This window comes from Oncorhynchus mykiss, chromosome 11, assembly GCF_013265735.2.
Source record: "Oncorhynchus mykiss isolate Arlee chromosome 11, USDA_OmykA_1.1, whole genome shotgun sequence".
Taxonomy (NCBI): Eukaryota; Metazoa; Chordata; class Actinopteri; order Salmoniformes; family Salmonidae; genus Oncorhynchus; species Oncorhynchus mykiss.
The window spans coordinates 13798590-13818205 of NC_048575.1; the positions used below are offsets into that span (position 1 = coordinate 13798590).

At 42.8% G+C, this 19616-nt stretch overlaps 2 protein-coding genes across 4 annotated transcripts in view; one reads left to right on the top strand and one right to left on the bottom strand.

Moving 5' to 3' along the window:
* dpp6a (dipeptidyl-peptidase 6a) overlaps positions 1 to 15860 on the top strand; it is a 367766-nt gene extending 351906 nt beyond the window's left edge. For all 3 annotated transcript variants that reach the window (XM_036934924.1, XM_036934926.1, XM_036934925.1), the window contains 9 exons: positions 1704 to 1802; positions 1968 to 2037; positions 4111 to 4305; positions 5454 to 5508; positions 11049 to 11148; positions 11780 to 11838; positions 11938 to 12010; positions 12108 to 12181; positions 12807 to 15860. In XM_036934924.1, the coding sequence (XP_036790819.1) occupies positions 1704 to 1802; positions 1968 to 2037; positions 4111 to 4305; positions 5454 to 5508; positions 11049 to 11148; positions 11780 to 11838; positions 11938 to 12010; positions 12108 to 12181; positions 12807 to 12956 (875 nt within the window). In that variant the 3' untranslated portion in view covers positions 12957 to 15860. The remainder of the gene's footprint in view (positions 1 to 1703; positions 1803 to 1967; positions 2038 to 4110; positions 4306 to 5453; positions 5509 to 11048; positions 11149 to 11779; positions 11839 to 11937; positions 12011 to 12107; positions 12182 to 12806) is intronic.
* Positions 15535 to 18880, bottom strand: LOC110535297 (gamma-glutamyl hydrolase). Its single transcript, XM_021620203.2, has 9 exons — positions 18423 to 18880; positions 17622 to 17730; positions 17404 to 17454; positions 17224 to 17308; positions 16987 to 17125; positions 16693 to 16799; positions 16493 to 16583; positions 16245 to 16379; positions 15535 to 16045 (listed from the first exon to the last, which is right to left on the bottom strand). The coding sequence occupies exons 1-9, from the start codon at positions 18514 to 18516 to the stop codon at positions 15927 to 15929; spliced, it is 930 nt and encodes a 309-aa protein (XP_021475878.2). The 5' UTR covers positions 18517 to 18880; the 3' UTR covers positions 15535 to 15926.
* Between the last annotated feature and the right edge of the window lie 736 nt (positions 18881 to 19616).

Sequence of the window (19616 nt, forward strand, 5' to 3'; positions counted from 1 at the left end):
TTCTGTTTTACCTCATAATGAATTGCACCCACCTAGTGTCAGTACCTGATTAGAACAATGAAAAAGGGCAGTGGAACTGGCTTTCAGGTCCAGAGTTGAAGGTCATGGGTCATAAGAGGAATACATCACACAGAAAAATAGACCACCCAGAAACAAAATGCATGATCTTTATTTCCTGTCTTCAATATGCCTTTTTCTCTTGACACAGACACAGACACACACATGCACAGACACACACACGCACACACACACACACACACACACACACACACACACACACACACACACACACACACACACACACACACACACACACACACACACACACACACACACACACACACACACACACACACACACACACACACACACAAACTCCATTATACTCAGTTCTGATTGCTGACTTGCCATGTGACTGTCAGGGAGAAGATGATTCATGTCAGGAGGCAGATGATTTGAGGATCACTATGCACACACAAACGCGCACACACACCTGTAGGACATCCACTCCTCTCCATGAGTAGAACATTCAGCATCACCCCTGAAATATAACTCTTTAACACCATGGAGATAAAACAACTGTATCTATCTCTGTGTTTACAGAATAAAAGCCCTGCCCTCCACCCCTGATTCACAAAATAATTACCCACAACTGTGTGACCTCATCAAACAGGGACAGCATACTAAGATTTACCATTGACAACACAACAAGGCCAGTCTGCTTTCTGCTGTCACTGTTTGCAGCCTCAGCCCAGTCGGTTGGCAGACACTGATTACATTACCTAACTGGGTGGATGCCCTCATAACAACATGACCTTCCCACTGTAATGAAAGACGTTCCCTGTCTTTGTTTACGGTTAATTACAGATAGCATGTACACTTGGAGGAATAGCAATGTGTACAAAGTGCACTCTGTGGTCATATTTTAGTGCGTATAGTAGTAAACAAAAAACAAGCTACTTTTGGCAGGAACTCTGCTTTCTAACTGTAACCATTAAAGTAGTTCTGAAATTAGAATGTAATTGCTGATGTGGCGGGGATAAAAAACCATGCTGCATTACTGTGTTTGTTGTGAACTCTGTGGAGACCACACACACACACACACACACACACACACACACACACACACACACACACACACACACACACACACACACACACACACACACACACACACACACACACACACACACACACACACACACACACACACACACAGTCAGTCAGTCAGTGAGAGAACACTCTCCCTGATCAAAACACCCACTCCTTTTGTTACTAGTCCAATCTCAGCATGCCAAGATAAGGCTTGTCAAGGCTCAACTTGAGGGCCCCTGATCTCGGTACCAGCCATTATGAAGTCTTAATTTATATTTACAGCCTACATTGCTGATCTGTCTTTATCACAGTGTGTCAGTGGATACAAGGAGGGTGGGAGAGAGGGAGGGAGACAGGGAGGGTGGGTGGGAAAGGGAGGGAGATTGGATTGGAGGGACTGAGACAGAGAGCGATGCCTCTGCATTCTGATAACTTCCCTCTGTTCTCTTCTATTATGACATGCTGTAAGCATTGCTTCATCACAACTTCCAGCCCAACGTTCTACCGCAACACCTATGCCCTTTGAACACCTACAGAATGTGCCCTTAGACCATGGTAGCCATAGCAACCTTAGCCATAAACTAAGGCCATGATGTTTATCACTGCAGAGGTGTTTGACCTGGAGACCAATGAGAATCTGAGGATGAGGCTGGACTCCATGCAGATGCCCCGCGTGGAATACAAGGAGATCAACATTGAGGATTACAGTACGTTATGTTCCGCTCTAACAATAAGGGAATGAGATTTCAGCAGCACATTTTACATAATGAAAATGTATCTGCTAAAGTCTGTTTTCTTCAGATGAACAGATAATGAAGCCATAGTGCTTGTGTACAACATGCGTACTGATCACTCTTTCCCTTGTTGTGAAGCACTAACGATGCAGATCCTCAAACCTGCCAGCTTTGTGGACTCATCGCACTATCCTCTGCTCCTCCTTGTGTGAGTATAACACACACACACACACACACACACACACACACACACACACACAGACCAAAAATGTATTTACCCTAACCCTTGACTTAACACCTAACCTTAATTCTAACCCTAATTATAAACCTAAACCTAAACCCCGTGTCTAAAATAGCCATTTCCTTGTTTTACGATCCTTGTGAGGACTTCTGGTACCCACAACGATAGAAAAACCAACACACACACACACACAACTGCTCTAGCGACTATGGTGTTGTATAGAATGTAGCTATCCATCTCCATTGTCAGCTCTTGACACACAGAGACCTTCAGCTCCTCCATACCAAGTGCTGCTTCATCAGAAAAGATACAGTGCATTCAGAAAATATTCAGATTCCTTTACTTTTTACACATTTTCTTATGTTACTGCCTTATCCTAAAATGATTCAATTGTATTTTTTCCTTATAAATCTACACATAATAGCCCATAATGACAAAGCAAATATTACATTTAGGTAAGTATTCAGTCCCTTTACTCAGTACTTTGTTGAAGCACCTTTGGCAGCGATTTCAGCCTCGTGTCTTATTTGGTGTGAAGCTACAAGCTTGACACACCTGTATTTGGGGAGTTTCTCACATTCTTCTCTGCAGATCCTCTCAAGCTCTGTCCCTGCACAGCTATTATTTTCAGCTCTCTCCAGAGATGTTCGATCGGGTTCAAGTCTGGGTTCTGTCTGTGCCACTCAAGGACATTCAGAGACTTGTCCTGAAGCATCTCCTGTGTTGTCCCCGCCCTGTCCCGTCTGAGGTCCTGAGTGCTCTGGAGCAGGTTTTCATAAAATATCCCTCTGTACTTTGCTTCGTTCATCTTTCCCTTGATCCTGACTAGTCTCCCAGTCCCTGCCGCTAAAAAACATCCCCACAGCATGATGCTGCCACCACTGTGGTTCACCGTGGGAATGGTGCCAGGTGTGACGCTTAGCATTTAGGACAAAGATTTCAATCTTGTTCATCATGGTCTGAGAGTCCCCTAGATGCTTTTTAGCAAACTGCAAGCGGGCTGTCATGTGCCTTTTACAGAGGAGAGGCTTGCGTCTGGCTACTCTACCATAGAGGCCTGATTGGGGGAGTGCTGCAGAGATGGTTGTCCTTCTGGAAGGTTCTCCCATCTCCATAGAGGAACAGCTCTTGGAAGAGTCTTGGTGGTTCCAAACTTCTTCCATTTAAGAATGATGGAGGCCACTGTGTTCTTGGGGACCATCAATGCTGCAGACATTTTTTGGTATCCTTCTCCAGATCTGTGCCTCGACACAATTCTATCTCGGAGCTCTATGGACAATTCCTTCAACCTCATGGCTTGGTTTTTGCTCCAAATCATGTCCAATCAATTGAATGTAGGATGTTCAATGGAAACAGGATGCACCTGAGCTCAATTTCGCGTCTCATAGCAAGGGTCTAAATACTTATTTAAATAAGGTATTTCTGTTTTGAATTTTTAACACATTTGCAAAAATGTCTAAGAACGTGTTTTTGCTTTGTCATTATGGGGTATGGTGTGTTATTGAATCCATTTTAGAATAAGGCTGTAGCGTAACAAAATGTGGAAAAAGAGAAGGGGTCTGAATACTTTCCAAATCCACTGTAATCACCCTCCAACTCTGAGCTTTAATCAGGGCTATTATCAGGGCTATCAGGGCTATTAAGGCAGAGAAGTGGCAACCCGTTCTCCTCCGCACTACCGGTAATTACACTGCAAATGAGGTCTCCATCCCCCTTTAATTAACCCTCCTATCCTCCACTATCACACCATCTCTCCATGCCCTTGCCTGCAGGTTGCAGAAAAATACACTAGACTATAACTTTTCGTTTTTTCACCCTGGTTTATCTCTGGATGGAGTGGCACTACTATAAAGACAATGAGTGGCACTACTATAAAGACAATAAGTGGCACTAAAAAAAATAAATGTATAACACAATGATGCTGTAAACTTAGTGTCTAACGCCATAATTCAATCTGAACCATATTTAGGTCTTGCTAAATAAGAGAGAGAGAGCCATAGAGCCATAGATTAACGAGTAAACATGCCTTCTCGTATCCAGCGATGGCACCCCCGGTGGCCAGATGGTGTCAGAGCAATTCCACATAGACTGGGCCACGGTGCTGGTGAGCAGCTTCGGGGCAATGGTGGTTCGCTTTGACGGGCGGGGCAGTGGCTTCCAGGGGACCAACCTGCTGCACCGCGTCCAGAGGAAACTGGGCGTGTTTGAGGAGAAGGACCAGCTGGAGGCCCTCAGGTAGAGGTACCTTCAACCTTGGTTGTGTCCTGATTCTCCACCCTTCTACTAAACTGTGTACTTGCACACTTCCAGTCATGGATTTAAAAGCATTGGAATGGTGTAATAATTGGCTGGAGGGAGTTTTCATCATTCTTTAATCCATGTGCACACTTTGGGAAACGGGTGGAGAATCGGGACACAACCTTAGACTTCTTTCACAAGACTGTCCTAACACTGTCATATGAACTGAAGAGCAGCCAAAAAGCGGAGGTCTGGATATGTTTAGTGATTTAACATGTAGAAAGGAAAATAATTTATTCGCACAGTTTACATCTCCAATGTATTAGCTAAGTGTTGTTTCGGCAGCTGTAGCTATAGAGTGGGGCTACATTATTTTTCTCCTTTCTGCTACTGATTTGACATGGTCATGCTGTGTTCCAGCCAGGTGCTAACAAGCTATGACATGGACAGCTAACTAACGAGCTATGACATGGCCAGCTAGCTAACGAGCTATGACATGGACAGCTAGTTAACGAGCTATGACATGGCCAGCTAGCTAACGAGCTATGACATGGCCAACTAGTTAACGAGCTATGACATGGCCAGCTAGCTTACGAGGTATGACATGGCCAGCTAGTTTACGAGCTATGACATGGACAGCTAGCTAACGAGCTATGACATGGCCAGCTAGCTAACGAGCTATGACATGGACAGCTAGTTAACGAGCTATGACATGGCCAGCTAGCTAACGAGCTATGACATGGACAGCTAGCTAACGAGCTATGACATGGACAGCTAACTAACGAGCTATGACATGGCCAGCTAGCTAACGAGCTATGACATGGCCAGCTAACTACCGAGCTATGACATGGCCAGCTAACTACCGAGCTATGACATGGCCAGCTAACTAACGAGCTATGACATGGCCAGCTAGCTAACGAGCTATGACATGGCCAGCTAGCTAACGAGCTATGACATGGCCAGCTAGCTAACGAGCTATGACATGGCCAGCTAGCTAACGAGCTATGACATGGCCAGCTAGCTAACCAGCTGTGACATGGACAGCTAGCTAAATAACTGAGCAGACACACTTGAAAGGAGTCGTCAAGACCAGGAAGTCTTCATTCTGAGATTAATTAATCCAAATCTAATCTCTTCCATTTCAGTATTATATCTAAAGAGCCATATGTTGACAAGACCAGGATTGGAGTTTATGGCAAGGTAAGAGCCGTTTTCTCCTGATCATTTATGAGGTTCATAGGTTGAATGTAGTAGTATCTGAATTGGATGGAATTCCCTTGAACCCCTTGTATTGTGCATTATCATTCTGCATACTGACTTGATGTGCTAATCACCCTGCATTTCAATATAGAAATCACAACGGAGGCTCTTTGAATCTCTGCTTTCTCAATGGAACTTATTGAGGGTTATTTGAAGTTAGCTAGCTGCACTCTTCAATTTCAGTGCAAGCTCAGTGTTCATGCTGACCTGTGTTTTTTCCAATGCGGGAATTAGGTGTTGCAAGTCAATTTAAAATAGACATATTAGATGTGTGCTGCTAGTTTATCAGTTACCTTTGGATCAAATAGATGTAGTGTTGATAGATTCTGACACCTCTGAAATAGATGTAGTGTTGGTAGATTCTGACACCTCTGAAATAGATGTAGTGTTGGTAGATTCTGACACCTCTGAAATATATGTAGTGTTGGTAGATTTTGATACTTGAAATAGATGTAGTATTGATAGATTCTGACACCTCTGAAATAGATAGTGTTCATAGATTTTGACACCTCTGAAATACACATTTTTCGAAATCCAAGATGACGTAGCAGTCAGACGTGTGTTTTTGTCTTGTCCTGTCCCGTGTATATATAATTTTCTTCGTAAATATTTCGTATATATTTTAATCTCATTTTCCATCTACGGACTGAATGTACTCTCCTGCAACCCGCCTCATCCAATGTGGTATGGATCTACTATTTTTATACTCTAGAACCGGAACCCCCATCGGAAGCTAGCTAGTAGTCAGTTAGCCACTGCTAGCGCTGTTCACCGTTAACTTGGACATCAGCCAGCCCCAACCCGGTCAATTCCTGCCAGTCTGCACAGCGCGATATCAACCCAGAGCATATCGGACTGCTTTTTCTCCACCACATCTCTGGATTCCTACCGCAAGCTCTGAACCTTTATACCGGATCATCGCAGCTAGCTAGCTGCTATCCGAGTGCCCACCCCTGGCTAACATCTCTGTCCTGAAGCAAGCACCAGTTAGCCTGGAGCTAGCTAGCCCTGCTAGCCAAAGAGGTCCACCAGCCAATTCTTGGGCTACAATACCTTTTTTGCCAATTGACCTGGCTTCTCTACTGCTGACACGGAGCCCCGCCGATCCATCACGACGATTTCAACATGCTCTTCCATTGCGACGTTGCCGGATGCCCATCTACTTGCCCTGGCCCGCAAGCTGTCTGAATCACCGTGTCTCCAGCTCACTACGGAGCGACTACGGAATTAGCTACCTGACTCATCTAGTGCTACTCATTGGACCCTATGATCACTCGGCTACACATGCCTCTCCATTGCTGTTTTGGTTAGTGATTATTGTCTTATTTCACTGTAGAGCCCCCAATGTGCCTTAAATAGCCCTTTTGTTCCACCCCTCACATCTCACCTGGCTTAACTGGTGCCTCTAGAGACAAAACCTCTCTCATCATTACGCAATGCCTAGGTTTACCTCCACTGTGCTCACATCTTACCACACCCTTGTCTGTACATTATGCCTTGAATCTATTCTTCCGCGCACAGAAATCTGCTCCTTTTACTCTCTGTTCCGAACGCACTAGACGACCAGTTCTTATAGCCTTTAGCTGTACCCTAATCCTACTCCTCCTCTGTTCCTCTGGTGATGTAGAGGTTAACCCAGGCCCTGCAGCCCCCAGCACCACTCCCATTCCCCAGGCGCTCTCATTTGTTGACTTCTGTAACCGTAAAAGCCTTGGTTTCATGCATGTTAACATTAGAAACCTCCTCCCCAAATGTGTTTTATTCACTGCTTTAGCACACTCCACCAACCCTAATGTCCTAGTCGTATCGGAATCATGGCTTAGGAAGGCCACCAAAAATCCAGAAATGTCCATACCTAACTATAACATCTTCCGACATGATAGAACTGCCAAAGGGGGCGGAGTTAGCCTGCAGAGTTCTGTCATACTATCCAGATCTGTGCCCAAACAATTCTCTCACCGTTGCCGCTTGTTATAGACCCCTTCAGCCTCCAGCTGTGCCCTGGACACCATATGTGAATTGATTGCCCCCGATCTATCTTCAGAGTTCGTACTGTGGGTGACCTAAACTGGGATATGCTTAACACCCGACCGTCCTATTGTCTAAACTAGATGCCCTCAATCTCACACAAATTATTAAGGAACCTACCAGGTACAACCCTAAATCCATAACCATGGGCACCCACTTAGATATCATCCTGACCAACTTTCCCTCTAAATACACCTCTGCTGTCTTCAACCAGGATCTCAGCGATCACTGCCTCATTGCCTGCATGCGTGATGGTTCCGCGGTCAAACGACCACCCCTCATCACTGTCAAACGCTCCCTAAAACACTTCAGCGAGCAGGCCTTTCTAATCGACCTGGAAAGATATTGACCTCATTCCGTCAGTAGAGGATGCCTGGTTGCTCTTAAAAAGTGCTTTCCTTTCCATCTTAAATAAGCATGCCCAATTCAAAAATGGAGAACCAAGAACAGATATAGCCCTTGGTTCACTCCAGACTTGACTGCCCCTGACCAGCACAAAAACATCCTGTGGCGTACTGCATTAGCATCGAATAGCCCCCGCAATATGCAACTTTTCAGGGAAGTCAGGAACCAATATACTCAGTCAGTTAGGAAAGCTAAGGCTAGCTTTTTCAAACAGAAATTTGCATCCTGTAGCACTAATTCCAAAAGGTTTTGTGACACTGTAAAGTTCATGGAGAATAAGAGCACTTCCTCCCAGCTGCCCACTGCACTGAGGCTAGGAAACACTGTCACCACCGATAAATCTACGATAATCAATCATTTCAATAAGAATTTTCCTACGGCTGGCCATGCTTTCCACCTGGCTACCATTACCCCGGCCAACAGCTCTGCACCCCCTGCAGCAACTTGCCCAATTCCCTCCCCCACCACTTCTCCTTCACTCAAATCCAGACAGCTGATGTTCTGAAAGAGCTGCAAAATCTGGATCCTTATACATCAGCCGGGCTAGACAATCTAGACCCTCTCTATCTAAAATGATCTTGCAACAACTATTACTAGCCTGTTCAACCTCTCTTTTGTATCGTCTGAGATCCCCAAAGATTGGAAAGCTGCCACAGTCATCCCCCTCTTCAAAGGGGGAGACACTCTAGACCCAAACTGTTATAGACCTATATCCATCCTGCCCTGCCTTTCTAAAATCTTTGAAAGCCACGTTAACAAACAGATCACAGACCATTTCGAATACCACCATACCTTCTCCACTATGTAATCTGGTATCCGAGCTGGTCATGGGTGCAGCTCAGCCACGCTCAAGGTCCTAAACGATATTATAACCACCATTGATAAAAGACAGTACTGTGCAGCCGTCTTCATCGACCTGGCCAAGGCTTTTGACTCTGTCAATCACCACATTCTTATCGGCAGACTCAATAGCCTTGGTTTCTCAAATGACTGCCTCGCCTGGTTCACCAACTACTTCTCAGATAGAGTTCAGTGTGTCAAATTGGAGGGCCTGTTGTCCGGACCTCTGTCAGTCTCTATGGGGGTGCCACAGAGTACAATTATCGGCCCACTCTTTTCTCTGTATATATCAATGATGTCGCTCTTGCTGCTGGTGATTCTCTGGTCCACCTCTACGCAAACGACACCATTCTGTATACATCTGGCCCTTCTTTGGACACTGTGTTAACAAACCTCCAAACAAGCTTCAATGCCATATGATACTCCTTCCGTGGCCTCCAACTGCTTTTAAATGCTAGTAAAAATAAATGCATGCTCTTCAACTGATTGTTGCCTGCACTACCTTTCCGAATAGCATCACTACTCTGGACGGTTCTGACTTAGACTATGTGGACAACTACAAATACCCAGGTGTCTGGTTAGACTGTAAACTCTCCTTCCAGACTCACATTAAGCATCTCCAATCCAAAATGAAATCTAGAATCAGCTTCCTATTTCGCAACAAATCATCCTTCACTCATGCTGCCAAACATTCCCTTATAAAACTGACTATCCTACCGATCCTTGACTTCGGCGATGTCATTTACAAAATAGCCTCCAACACTCTACTCAGCAAACTGGATGTAGTCTATCACAGTGCCATCTGTTTTGTCACCAAAGCCCCATATACTACCCACCACTGCGACCTGTATGCCCTCGTTGGCTGGCCCGCACTACATATTCGTCGCCATACCCACTGGCTCCAGGTCATCTATAAGTCTTTGCTAGGTAAAGCCCCTCCTTATCTCAGCTCACTAGTCACCATAGCAACACCCACCCGTTGCACACGCTCCAACAGGTATATCTCACTGGTCATCCCCAAAGCCAACACTTCCTTTGGCCACCTTTCCTTCCAATTCTCTGCTGCCAATGACTGGAACGATATGCAAAAATCACTGAAGCTGGAGTCTTATTTCTCCCTCTCTAACTTTAAGCATCAGCTGTCAGAGCAGCTTTCCGATCACTGTACCTGTACACAGCCAATCTGTAAATAGCACACCCAACTACCTCATCCCCATATTGTTATTTATGCTCTGCTCTTTTGCAACCAAGTATCTCTACTTACGCATCATCATCCGCACATCTATCACTCCAGTGTTAATGCTAACCTGTAATTATTTCGCCTCTATGGCCTATTTATTGCTTTACCTCCCTACTCTTCTACATTTGCACACACTGTACATAGATTTTTCTATTGTGTTATTGACTGTACGTTTGTTTATGTGTAACTCTGTGTTGTTGTTTTTGTCGCACTGCTTTGCTTTATCTTGGCCAGGTCGCAGTTGTAAATGAGAACTTGTTCTCAACTGGCCTACCTGATTAAATAAAGGTGAAATAAAAAATGTAAATGTAGTGTTGATAGATTCTGACACATGAAATAGATGTAGTGTTGGTAGATTCTGACACCTCTGAAATAGATGTAGTGTTGGTAGATTCTGACACCTCTGAAATAGATGTAGTGTTGGTAGATTCTGACACCTCTGAAATAGATGTAGTGTTGATAGATTCTGACACCTCTGAAATAGATGTAGTGTTGGTAGATTCTGACACCTCTGCAGGATGTTCCTAGAGGGAAGCATAATTATGTTACCTCTGTCCAAGTCCATGTGTCTTACTGGGAAAAAGACAGCTGATGTATTAGAGCATGTCCACATAGGCTTAGCTTCATACTGAACTAATCATCCACAATGAGGAACCTAAACTATGGAGGAAGCTGCAACTTGCAGTAATGGTCTTGGGACATTTTGCATTATTCATGAGCTACTAGCCTGGTCCCAGATCTGTTTGGGCTCAATGTGCTGTATAGCATGACAATGACCATAAGATGATGTCACAAACAGATCTGGGACCAGGCTAATGATCTACTGCTCTTGGGTCTCCAGACTCAATCTTCAAACTGAGCTTGAAATAAACCCAAAGGTTATCTGTCTATAAGCATCAGTTACAGTAGCCTGTGGAGAAGCTTGATGTTGATGGAGGATCTCTGTTTCTATCTGCCTGTCTGTCAGGTGTATGGAGGCTACGTGACCAGCCTGTTACTCAGCGCCGAGGATTCCCTGGTGAAATGTGGTGCGGCTCTCTCACCCATCACGGACTTTGACCTATATGGTAAGATTTGTGTGCCACTATGGTGCCAGACAGATGCTGTCAGTGTTAATCACACCAGCACCATCCTTCCATGGTATCAGCATCACCTCACCTAAAATATGAAGAGAGGTGTGTGTGTGTGTGTGTGTGTGTGTGTGTGTGTGTGTGTGTGTGTGTGTGTGTGTGTGTGTGTGTGTGTGTGTGTGTGTGTGTGTGTGTGTGTGTGTGTGTGTGTGTGTGTGTGTGTGTGTGTGTGTGTGTGTGTGTGTGTGTGTGTGTGTGCGTGTGTGTGCGTGTGTGTGTGTGACAGCATGTGTATGAGAAAGAGAGACTTGGGAGGGAAGTGTGAATTAAAGCAGGTGTGGGTGTCAGACTGGTTTCTATCTGAAAAGCTGCTAGAGAGAGTGAAAGGTAGTGTCTGGTGCTGGATGTGTTTGAGTGCTCACCTGTCATGAATGAATACTCGTCACTAAGACGTTCTTAAAATAAGAACAGCTACACATGACATCCTCTGTAGTCTTTTCTGCTGTTTATGTTGTATTTAGGGATATGAGGTATAACACGCTATATGGTGTTGTTAGAGCTAACTTCTACCACTACATCCCTTGGTGTGAGCTATTGAATTCATTCCTTTTGATGACCTCTCTTCCAGCATCAGCGTTTTCAGAGAGATACTTGGGACAGCCCAAGCCTGACCCAAGAGCATATGCGGTATGCCTTCTTTATTCAGCCTTCACTTGGACTCCATATGTAGGACCTCTGTGTTTTTCTATTGGGTTGTTAAATAATATCGTTGGCATTCATCCACAGATGGCCAATCTAGCACACAGGGCATCTCAGTTCTTGGACAAGAAGTTTCTGATTGTTCACCCAACAGCAGATGGTACGAGAACCTTGAAATAAAACATTTCTAGCCCAATAAAATAATTTGTGTTTTTAACAATAAGATGATATGTGTTGGTTTCCTTTTCTCTCACCAGAAAAAGTGCATTTCCAGCACACAGCGAAATTCATCGCCCAGCTGATCAATGAAAACGCCAACTACACTCTGCAGGTGGGGGCTACTTCCCAGAATTACACACATATAAATTAGATGTATAGAATGGCTACCATCAATAAGGTGCACCTATTTAACTGTAACTCTCAAGACAATGTGTCATGGGAAGCAGAGACATTGCTCATATGCTAAATCAAAATTATTCACAGTGATTTGTCCTGTTCAATTTCTATGGAGGTATCTTTTGGGCTGGAGCTGTTGTACAGAGAAACCACTGAGGAGTTCTGTAATCCCACGCCAGACCGCTGAGGAGTTCTGTAATCCCACGCCAGCAGAGGGATTACACCACACAATGCCCCCCCCCCCCCCCCCATCTCACTTAATGGGATTATATTCCCCTCTTATGATGCTTGCTTTCACAGGGTCATCTAATCCCATTAAGATATGGAGCATTTAGAAGTCAGTGTTTAGTTTATCGCTGCCCCATAGGTCCCCTTAAATGCCCCGCTGTGTGTTGACTGACTAAGCCTCATCAGTAATTCAGCCACTGGGAGTTGTCTGATACTTTAAATTAAGTGGCTTGATTGATGATGTTAATAATAATATGTTTATATGGCCTAGATGTGCATCCAGAGAAATGTGATTGGATGTGTGGTGACCAGTGTGCTGTGTTCCCCCTCAGATCTACCCAGACGAGGGCCACTTCATCCACAGCGAGGCCACGCGGCAGCACCTCAGCCAGTCACTGGTCAACTTCTTCGAGGAGTGTTTCCGGCTACCGGACAACGTGTTCGAGGAGATACTGGAGGAGGAGATCGAAGAAGAGGGTTAGCCTGGGCAAAACCAATCCCCCCAAACCAGAGCTCCAGTCCGTGCCCAAGCACAATGCCAGCCCCCATACCTGGTTTCCACAATCCACATGATATGCAAGCTCCTCTTGGTTTAAACTTTCTTTGGCCCTTTTTTTGTTTTGTTTTCACCTTATGTGATTCCCCTGCATTTCAGCATGATCATCCCTGAGACTGACACGTTGCAGATCATCCCTGAGACTGACACGTTGCAGATCATCCCTGAGACTGACACGTTGCAGATCATCCCTGAGACTGACACGTTGCAGATCATCCCTGAGACTGACACGTTGCAGATCATCCCTGAGACTGACACGTTGCAGATCCTCCCTGAGACTGACACATTGCAGATCATCCCTGAGACTGACGCGTTGCAGATCATCCCTGAGACTGACGCTTTGCAGATCATCCCTGAGACTGACGCTTTGCAGATCATCCCTGAGACTGCCGCGTTGCAGATCAACCCTGAGACTGCCGCGTTGCAGATCAACCCTGAGACTGCCGCGTTGCAGATCAACCCTGAGACTGCATCGTTGCAGATCAACCCTGAGACTGACACGTTGCAGATCATCCCTGAGACTGACACGTTGCAGATCAACCCTGAGACTGCCGCGTTGCAGATCATCCCTGAGACTGCCGCGTTGCAGATCATCCCAGAGACTGCCGCGTTGCAGATCATCCCTGAGACTGCCGCGTTGCAGATCAACCCTGAGACTTGTGTTGCAGATCATTCCTGAGACTGCCGTGTTGCAGATGCTTGCTTATCTCCTCATCCCGTTTTTGTCCTCCTACTCCTCCTCTTCTTCACCTTTTGAGTCACCACGACTCCACCAGAGACCATCTGCAGCCATTTTGTTGACATCGACACAATGAATACAACTTTATGATGGAGGGATCATTAGCTGACGTCATATCTGGAACAGCGGTCGTGTCAGGAATAGGCGTGCTCCTCGGATTCCAAATGACTGGTGAGAAGGAGGGAACATCAAACTCCACACGCAAACTTTACCAGTCAGTGAGGAGAGGAAAGACTTATAGCACAAACTTTGGGGTCAAAGTTACAGGCGCCACATGGGATTTTATGGGTCAAACTGGTTCCAGCCCAGTGTCTGTGGGTCGAGGGTAGGGTGTCTGCTCCTATTTTTAAAATCGTGAAAATACATTTTCATGTTGAACTGTGCTTGTGTATGTTATTCCTCTGTAAAGTAGCACATGAAAAACATTCCCTTCTTTGGGTATTGATACTTCGTTTTTTCAGTGTTCAAGTTTGTCCTGATCTTGGAATCTTCTTGTAGCCGCAAGTATGTATTTAAATGGTGTAGACTCCGTGTCATGAAAAGAAGAGAAGGATGTGAACAGAATCACCGGTTTGTTTTGTTACAAAATGTTCTCCTCATTCTTTGCTTATTTTATAATACTCCCACCAGTCCTATGGAAATTGAAGCATATATATTATATTTTAGTCACTGTGCCTTACTTTGGGAGTGAGCAGTCCTTTTTATGGACTCCTTTTGTGAAAACTAAATACAACATGGCTCATTGTAAATAAATGTTCTGCTGATCATGGCACTAACTACTGTTGGTTAAACCTTCACTCTAATCTGTGAACACTTTGTAATGTTGTCATAGAGTAGGTATGGCATTATATCAACAGTCAAGTAAGAAATGGTCTTCTTCAGTTCCAAATATACCCAATTGCCAAAATAGATGTAAACAGTAGCTGCATGTATCTGCACATTATTTTACAGATGTTCAAATGGTAACGAAATGGTTTGTCAAGCTAACAACCACATAAAATTATGTTTAAGTAAATGGCTATTGAAGTGCCATTACAACCATTCTCAGTATTAAGTCAATTGGTGGGTTTGAGGTGCCAATGTAGAATTGGTGTTGTTTTATGGCAAAAAGTAATACATTTGTCTATAAGGTAATTAATAGCTTAGAATCATTATCTCAATCTTTACAGGATGAAATACAAAGGATTATTTGTATCTTTTTTTAGGTTGGACTGCTATCTAAAAACGTGAATTCTTGAGGCACAAGTCTGCATTTTATCTGAACGATCATTCTGTTACTTTGTCAATGCATGTTATCAAGTTATTTGCAACTCAATGCGATCTGTGATAGCTCTGTTTCAAAATAGTATTTTTTACATCGTGAATGTTCCGTACTGGGTTGAATTACATTTACAGTAGTATCATGATTGAGATCCCAGTCTCTTCAGCTTGATGTGTAAATGTTACTCAAATATCATTTGTCTTTTAATAGCTGAGTGTTATTTGTGCATAAATGCATTTTGAAAGTTACATTTGAATATACATTTCCCCCCCTTCTGTTTCAGTCCTTGGGTTGAGTTTAAAGTGGACTTTGCGATAGTGACATTTCTGACATTTCTGAACGTGAAGATGGACTTTTGCCAAGTAATCCAAAATAGTACAAGAGACAACGTGGCAGTATGTGGCATGGGGGTAAATGTTAGAATAAAATGTATTTTATCATTGTACTCTGTAGTTTATCTATTTTGGTTGTTTTTGCAAAATTGTGAATGTTCTCTACTTCATGTTAATTTATCCACTTTATTGTAAAAGACACAAAAAAAAATGCATCCTCAAGCGTTTACTCAAATCAACCAAATGTCTTGTTGTATAGTAAAACAATGAGATGAGAAATCAAGCTGCCAAAACAAAGCTTCTGGGTTCTATTACTGAACAAGTCCTCATTACCTTGCCAGTCTGGATAGATTGTGAAATGCTTTTAGGTTTGTTCAAAAACATAGACGTGGTACATAGTCATTCAAACAACTTAATTGTCATCAGTCACTTTCATCTTTGTAAAACCATTACCAAAACATACATTTCTGTAAATTAAAAGTTTGATTTGTACAGCAATAAGTGTTGCTTACATTGATTGAAATAAATGTGTTGAATGACACTCACTCCATTCAAAAACAATACTCAAAAGTAATATGTTTGTTCAAAGGCAAAAATGTTTCCAGTGTACACAGGATTGTAGTTGTATATCAGTGCTCTCTTCTCCACCTCTTCATCCTCAAATTTGTGAAAATTCTTTCTAGCTGTTAATGAAAAAAATTATCGGCATAGATTAGTGATTAAAACATTAACATGTGGAGTTTGATCTTGAACGCACCCTTCATGGCACAGCCAAGGGGGGTGCATTCAATAACTCTCCCCATTACAATAACGTCACGCTACATATTGAGATGAATACAATAGATTCAGTGAGATTTTGCCACACAGTACTGTAATAGCTACCTTCATTGACCACGAAATCAGCCAAAAAGAAAGTGGTCTTAACAGCCGATGGCGAGTGTGGAATGTACGGCCTTGTCCATTCAAATGCATTCTTTTCAGGGTGCCACTGGGTTCCATAGATGGGGAAACCGTATGCTACAGAAGAAACATTGAACCTATCAATGTCATCTTATGTAAGGACATGTTCCAGTTTAAGTTACTGTATATACTCTAGTGTTTGCTAAGTTAAAACAATGAATGTGCTTTACCTTCCATAGTTGACACAAACTCTGTTTTCCCATCACTGTTTGTAGTCAAGACTTTGTAGAACTTCCTAAGGTCTGTATTGTTGTTATAACTCTGGAATGCAATGTTGAATGACTAGTTCACAATTAATGCTACAGAGGATACAGTAAAGCCTATGACTTGTGACATTTGGTGATTGTTCAGACACTGTACATGGTCATACCTCCAGAGTGAGACTCAATTGATGAGAGTTTTCAGTGATTGGCTCAGAGGCCAAGGCATCCAGGACCTCTGCTGGAAAGCCCTTGAACAGCTTACTCTCTCTGGATCCTGAAAGTGTAATAACTTCACATTACTCCAAGTTAGAGATTGTTGTTTTGGTGTGACTGTGAGTGTGTTCGTTCAGCATTTAGATAAATGTACATGTTCCATTTGTGATCAATTGGAAAATGCGATTCTGGTACAATCTGATGAGTTATGTTTTTCTCATATCTGTATGTGAACAGGTACAACATACCGTTAGTGAAAACCAGTGGCAACATCACACCACTGGTATTGGTTTTGGATAGAAGCTGCTTTCCGCTGGTCAGGTATGTCAATTCCTCAAATCCAAGACAGGTACCCCATACAGGGAAATAGTCCCCCCTCGAGTTGGCCTAAAAAGTCCATCACCTTTTCCATTTAGAACAGGTTTTTCTCCCACATATCGATGAAGCATAGACTATGTGAAAGTATCAAAAGGAACATGTCATACCTCTATGGCAAGCTCGTAAAAGATTCTAGCAGCGTTCGCATACCCAGATGAAACGATGCTAGCATCACCACCAGGATAGAGTATTCTAGAGGCGGGTGGGGGGTATATAGATCATTTTATAGAAGACAAAAACAAAATGACAGTGGGTCTTGTACAGCAAATAGCATAGTGGACACCTACCCATTAATGGAGTTAAACAGTGTTTTGTACTCTTCCAGTGTCTGATTTATCCTGTAGAAATCACAGGAACGAGGTATATATAACGTACATGGAAAATTAATATTAGGCCTATCTAAGAGAATATTCAATCCACTTTTAATAGATATGGTAATTCATAACCACATTTGAAAGGCTGTTAAGTCCTCAATTACATTACCAATCTAATACATACACCTTACATCACAGGGACGACTCTAGCTCCTGCAGACTCCAGGAACTTGACATACGATGCAGCTATATAAGAGGCCTTCTGTGGTTGAGGTGAGTCTACCTCCTGAGCCAAGACACCTAGGAAATCACAGATACATTTTAGAAAGTGAATTACATCGAGTTTAAAGTTAATGTATTTTCAGTAAAGCCACAATCCGTAAGATTTCCAATTATTTAAAGTAATTAAATACCCCTTGATTTTGAAGAATAGCCTGTGCTGTAGACCTACTCTGAATGGGATACATTTATAATAGAGGATAGTATCATTCTAAGGACTGACTATGGCTTCACCGTGGTTTGTTTTGGTTGTCAAAGAGGAATTTGGAACGGGCTACAATGAAAAATGTTCAATTCACACATAATCAACTATTGTTTAGAAGGAAGTGTTAATATGTGTTAGCTAGATCTTTATTGGTATAGGGTATATTTTATAATAAATATACACTGAACAAAAACATAAATGCAACGTGTAAAGTGTTGGGGGGTGTTGAGGGTATTTATTTCTGTTAAAAAGCCCTTTTGTGGGGAAAAAATGAATTCCGATTGGCTGGATCTGGCTCCCCAAGTGCCAAGTGGGTGGACCTATACCCTCCAAGTCGCATCCATCATGTGAAATTCAGATTACAGCCTAATGAATGTATTGACTGATTTCCTTATATGAACTGTAACACAGTAAACTCGTTGAAATTGTTGCGTTTATATTTTTGTTCAGTATACATGATGTAACACTGTAGTTTCATGTAATCAGTCATGTGATGCAGCAAATTTACCGATTATCGGCATGTCGTTCCTCTTCTTCGGCACTGTGCACGAGGAGGACAAAATTGAAAAGGCGAAATAAAACAGTAGGGCGAAATTGCTCATTCTCTAAACGTGTTTCCGCAATGCCTGGATCAAATATTTATTCTTAAAAATGTGATTATCTCCGTCTAAAGAGGTCTCGATGGTGACAATGCAAACAAGGATATAGGTTGCGGTTGAAGAGTCGGTTGCATAGTTTCATTTTTTGTTTAACGTTTCCACTAAATAGCACAGGCACAAAGTCCAAATTGGCATATCGTAAAAATGTATGAAAACAAAAATTATTTATGGTCTTAATTTGGGGTTAGGCATAAGGTTAGCAGTGTGTTGAGGTTAGGTTTAAAATCACGTAGAAATAGGCGAAGTTTATAACTTGTGGCTAACCTGTTTTTACTAAACGCGTGAATGGCACATCCAGTTTTTAGCCTTCAAAATAAAAGTACAAATTGTAGAGGAAAGGTTTTTTGTTTTTCTATAATATCTTTGATAAAAGTCCTGAACCTTGACCCTATTGAAATGTAAATAACATTTTAAAATAACCATATATTTTAAGTGATAGCAAGTGATATTGTTCTTAAATAGCTACATTTTTTTGGTTAATCAAAAATTCAGATATGACCACCAAAACTACTTTACAAGGACTTTATGTTAGACTGTATGTATCAGATACAGTATTTCTAATATGAAGGCCTGCTATGCCATGGGATAGCTGCAAGTTTAACTTAAAATGGTGGCAGGTACACTGTTTCATGTCCTCTCTTTCTGTACAATGTAACTGCATGTACAAAGTACAATGCAGACCGGCGTCCAACATGTTATGAGGAACATAAAGGAAATAAAACTGTTTGCATGCATACATCCACAATGCTGAGAGGGATTAGATTAATTCATCCATTCTTCATCCATTAATATTCACTGACTGTACAAAACATTAGGAACACCTTCCTACTATTGAGTTGCACACCCTTTTGCCCTCAGAACAGTCTCAATTCGTCCGGACATGGACTCTACAAGATGTTCCACAGGGATGCTGTCCCATGTTGACTTCAAAGTTTCAAAACACAGGCCTTAAATTAAGTAGTTCTACAATTCCAGACACAAAAATGAATGGTGCAAAAAAATATTTTAACCATTACCAGGTTTTTTTCCACTAGGTTTTATGT

Bases quoted from the DNA above. Each gene is read 5' to 3' on its own strand.
- LOC110535297 (XM_021620203.2), bottom strand. From the start codon at position 18,516: ATGAGCAATTTCGCCCTACTGTTTTATTTCGCCTTTTCAATTTTGTCC. The intron at 17,731-18,422 runs GTAAATTTGCTG...GTGATTTCCTAG, and splicing joins GAACGACATGCCGATAATCG to GTGTCTTGGCTCAGGAGGTA. The intron at 17,126-17,223 runs GTATGACATGTT...TGGACTTTTTAG, and splicing joins TTTACGAGCTTGCCATAGAG to GCCAACTCGAGGGGGGACTA.